General features: G+C 55.3%; 1 protein-coding gene across 1 annotated transcript; it reads left to right on the top strand.

Moving 5' to 3' along the window:
- The first annotated feature begins 1,237 nt into the window (after positions 1–1,237).
- Positions 1,238–2,188, top strand: LOC114220841 (putative testis-specific Y-encoded-like protein 3). The gene has a single exon (XM_028118952.2). The coding sequence runs from the start codon at positions 1,451–1,453 to the stop codon at positions 1,772–1,774; it is 324 nt and encodes a 107-aa protein (XP_027974753.1). The 5' UTR covers positions 1,238–1,450; the 3' UTR covers positions 1,775–2,188.
- The last annotated feature ends 2,452 nt before the right edge of the window (positions 2,189–4,640 follow it).

The following is a 4,640-nucleotide window of genomic DNA, read 5'->3' as shown; positions in this document are numbered from 1 at the left end:
CATCCAGGCTCATCCTATCCAAGCACATTCCCTGTAATTCAGACTGGAGTTCACATTGGTGAAATGTCTGGTATAGAGCAAAGGTAGCCTGGGTCTAGGACAAGGGGGAAGGGTCCACCTTTCTGTCTACAAGCCCAGGAGGATACAGTTCCTACATACCAGTGGCAGTTTGCTCCAGGTTCACAGCGTTTGAGACATTCCCTTGCCCAAGATCCTTATACTCCAAGTTTGTTTCTTCCTTTCTCCGAATAAATACTTCCAGCACCTCCCTGTGCCAATCAATTACCATCATCTGCGGCTCCCAGTTTTGAGTCTGGTTAGCCTGTTTTGCATATGCTTGAGTAGTTTATCCTGTGCAAAACTACTAGTTTCCTACAGCTGCCCCCAAACCGGAGTTGAGTGCGGGCGCCGGGCGGCCCCCACTGCCCACTGCAGATGGGGGGAAGAGTAATCGCTTGGTGTAGTGGCTGTGATGGAAAGTTGTTGGAAAGTTCTATCTGTCTGTGACCGGAGTTATGCCTGATCCTTGGTGCCCGCTCCGAGCTGCTGCTTGCTTGGTACACCCATGCACTTCACCCAACTTCCACCTCCAGCGCCCTCCTAATCTGGGGCCAGTTCTGTCTGGCGCTCGCGGTCGCATCCCCCACCAGGCAGCCCCTTGCCACTCCGCCAGGCTTGCAGGCCCCTCGTCCCCCGCAGCCTGGGCACCCCTGCGAATCACACCCCAAAGTGGGGCGCGAGGGGCGGAGCACGCCCCTAGGAGGAGACCAAGCCTCTCCACCTCGCGCCGCGCCGCACCGCCCCTCTGGCGGGACCCGCAGTGTCGCCCGTGCACCCTGAGCCCCTCCAGGCCAGAGGCTCCCGCAGGTGATCGCGGCCGAGGGGCCGGGCGGGGGGCGGAGGCTGAAGCCGCCACGCGCCCGCCGCCCGACCTCGCAGCTGGGGTCCGCGAAGGCGCGGCACGCGGGCGCCCCCCGGCCCCGGGACCGCCCCGCCTGTTCCGGGACTCCGGGCAGAGGTATGGCCCGGGCCGGGGCCCCAGAGACCTGCAGCGCCAGGGGGCGGGAGGCGCGGGCGGGAGGTGGCGGGAAGGCCGAGGAAGTGACGACTGGGCAGGGCGCCATCTTCATGGAAGAGGCGGAGGAGGGGTGGAGAAGCCGCAGCTCGGGGAGGAGTTGGGGGAGGGGGAGCTGGGGGTGTGTGTGGGAGGAGGAAGAGCTAGCTGGAGGTGGGAGCGGCGGCGCACCAGGGCCCGGGGCCCCTAAACCTGGATGGGCCAGCCGTGGACCCGCTGGAGGCTGGGAGTGCCCAGGCAGACAGGGCCTACCTGCGGCTGCAGCGCAGGTTTGGGCGCATCCGCCGTCTGCATCTGGCCCGTAGGAGTTTCGTCGTCCAGAATATTCCTGGCTTCTGGGTCACCGCCTTTCTGAACCACCCGCAGCTGTCACCCATGATCATAACTCGTGATGAAGACATGCTCTGCCACCTGATGCATTTGGAGGTGAAGGAGCTCAGGAACGCCAGGGCCCAATGCAAGTTCAAGTTCCGCTTTGGGAACAACCTCTACTTCCGGAACAAGGTGCTCATGAAGGAGTATGAGTGCAGATCGTTAGGACCGGTGGTGTCAGTTGCAACTCGAATCCGATGGCACCGGGGCTGGGAACCCCCAGTTCTGGTACACGGGGACACTGTCGGCAGCTTCTTCACCTGGTTCTCTCAGCACAGCCTCCCAGAGGCTGACAAGGTTGCCCAGATTATTAAAGAGGACCTGTGACCCAAACCCCTGCAGTACCACCTGCTAGGGGATAGACCCCACAGAGCCAGGAGAGGCCTGGCAAGGTGGCCCACAGAGGCCTCTCCTACACTCTACAAGTTCCAGTTTGGCTAAGTCCCTCGCTAGGACCTGGCCCCTACATAAGACTCCCTTCTACCTGTGCTTAGGCCAATGACATAACCCTGCCGTCTGCTTGCACTTTCATGCACCCTGGCCCCTCTGAAGATTCAGTGGACTCTGATCCAGGATTGTGGCCTCCATGGCCAAACTCTTCTGTTTCCACGTGGCCTTCATGCATCACATGCCACAGTGTCTACCCAAGCACCCAGTACTATGGGTAGGTACTGCCATCATCTTCGTGGTCGGGGCCTACCTCTGATCATGGCCTTCCTTCCCACCCTTTTTTTTTTTTTTTTTTTTGAAGTAAGCTCTATGCCTATCGGGCTTGAACTCATGATTCTGAGATCAAGAGTCTCAAACTCTACTGACTGAGCTAGCCAGGCACCCCCTTCCCACCTGGGCACCTGCAAGTCATTGCTAGAAGGACCAGTGCCTCTTTGAGGCCTACTACTTCAAGGCCACAACATGTTGGGCTTCATATTTATGAGTCCGGAATATTGGTTGTGGCAAACTGAGTCTCATCACCCAAGAAGAAGTAGATGCGTTTGGTGCTGTCAGCCGGCCTTGGACACTCCATCCTCCGGACTGCAGGACCACAGGCCCAGCTACCCCAGGCTCCTGGCTCTTGGGCAGCTGGTAGAATGGTCACACAGCCAGTAGACAACTACTGGGCGTGGCTGAGGTCAAGGGCCTCGAGCAGTGGGCCAGGCATTCTTTATAATCACACTGCTCTTCCTACCCCCGTGTTCGTACTTCCTCATAGCCTGCTATCTGCTTCTCAAGATCTGTGGTACGGTGCCAGTCCCCCTTTCTGAGTTCTGCCGGGGCTGCCACCAACATTGTTGCCTGCTCCCAGATCTGTAAGGACCTCAACAACCACCTGCCAAGGCACAAGAAAGCCCCCAACTCCCTAGGAACTCTGGCATGCTGGCATATCTGGGCATGTGCTTCAGGCGGGGGCCATGATGGGGGGCCCTCCCGGAAGCCTACCTTCTAAGCTCCAGTCACTGAGCTCACATGGAATCTAGCCCCCCACCGCCACCCCCAGTCTCTGCCTGTTTTTAGGCTGCCAGGCTGCAGGTACAGGAGGGGTGTTTCTAGTCATGGGGCCTGCCCAGATCGCACATCTTTCTTTTCATTTTCTTTAAAATGACAACTCAGAAACAAATAATTGAAGAAGCAAAGTTTTAAAACAGCTAAGGAGGCCGTCTTTCTTATTGAATTTGCCCCTCTTTGACCGGCTCTAGAGAAGGAGGGTCCTGCGGTAGACTGCAGCCCTGGGTCTATGCAGCCTCTTTCCCGTGCCCCGTCCCCTTTAGCAAGCACCAACCCCCTCGGGCGGGGCTAGTTCTGTGCTGTGTTCTTTTAGACCAACTCCTTTCTTCTCCTCCCACCAGGTCCAACCCCCACTGTGGGATTGTGTAGGTGGAAGAGTTTAGCTGCCTCCCGAAGTCCTCCTTCCAGTGGAAGGCCTTGTCTTTTGCGTCCCAGGACGTGGGGAGTCCTTGACACAAAACATGGTGGCAGATGCTCTCCGCAGGGGAATGCAATGGAAGCAGAGGCAGCTGGGAAGGTTCAGGTGGCTGAGAGACCATGGGGTGCAGGGAGCAGAGTTCGCTGGTTCTTCTAAACTTTTCTGATTCACCAAAATGTTTTTTAAATGAGAATTATTAACCGACCACTGAAACTTGAGAGGTTCTCTTGGTCTAGGTGTGACCTGTGAATGTGGAAAGTGAATGCTATTTTTCATTTCACTGTTTTTAAGTAAGACCCTATGCATCTCCTTCCCCGTTTCTGCCCAGGGGAGACATTGAGCTGTCCAGGACTGTTTATTGCTTTTAGTTGAGAACATTTACAAGAATGCCCATGTAATTTATCCATGCCGTGCCATTTGGAGACTTAGGTGGCTATTTGTGGTGGTGATCAAGCTGTTGTGGCCTGTTAATACAGCCCAGTACTCAGAAGTAGTATGAATAAGGTGGTTCTGTAGGACTTAAAACTGGGAACTGTTACCATATTCTGTTAACATGTTTCTTTCCAGAAAGAAATCTGTCAGGTCCTGATGACTCTGTGCCCTGGCCGCCATGATGTAATGGGCATTGCTGTAACTGGTGTCTCTGCTTCTAAACAGAGAAATGTTCGTGGGATGGCTTTGTCCAATCAGAAGAGGATTCATGGCACTTTTGTCTTCTATCTGCATGGTTAAAAAATAAAAACCTTTCAGTCTGGGGTAAAAATAACTCGGATCATGTTACTCCCCCCTCCAGAATCCTCCATTGGCAGAAAAAAAAAAAGTCCTAATTCCTTAACAGGGTTGACAAAGCCCAGCTCTGTCTGGCTCCTGCCGACATCTCCCATTGATCTCCTCTTCACACACCCCTGCACTCGCCTCTCTGCTGCTCCTTATGGAGCACATTCCGGCCTCGGGTTTTGCGCTTGTCTCTCTTTCTCCGGAATTTTCTTCCTACAGATATTCTCCTCTCTGGCTCCCTCCATTCTTTCAGGCCTCAGTCAAACGCTACTTATCCGGAGGCCGTCCCCGCCTTGCCTGTCTGAAGTCATTCTCTACCTCCTTCCATTCCTTCTTCCCACCCCTTAGTGATTTTCTCCACATCACTGTAACTCTCTGAAATGGTCTTGTTTTCCTCTCTTCTTCCTCCTCTGATGGGGCAGGAGAACAGCGACACTGACGGGTCGCCATGTGATGTGTTGTGCAGCTGGAGCTTATCTGGGAGTGAAAGGGCCA

Source organism: Eumetopias jubatus, unplaced genomic scaffold, assembly GCF_037043125.1.
Source record: "Eumetopias jubatus isolate StellerSeaLion01/CBP00866 unplaced genomic scaffold, mEumJub1_p1.0 scaffold_9, whole genome shotgun sequence".
Classification (NCBI taxonomy): Eukaryota; Metazoa; Chordata; class Mammalia; order Carnivora; family Otariidae; genus Eumetopias; species Eumetopias jubatus.
The sequence above is the reverse complement of the archived record's forward strand: the minus strand, read 5'-3'. Positions and strand labels throughout refer to the sequence as shown.

What these genes read in the sequence shown, in the direction of transcription:
- LOC114220841 (XM_028118952.2), top strand. Translation starts at nt 1,451, where the DNA reads ATGATCATAACTCGTGATGAAGACATGCTCTGCCACCTGATGCATTTG.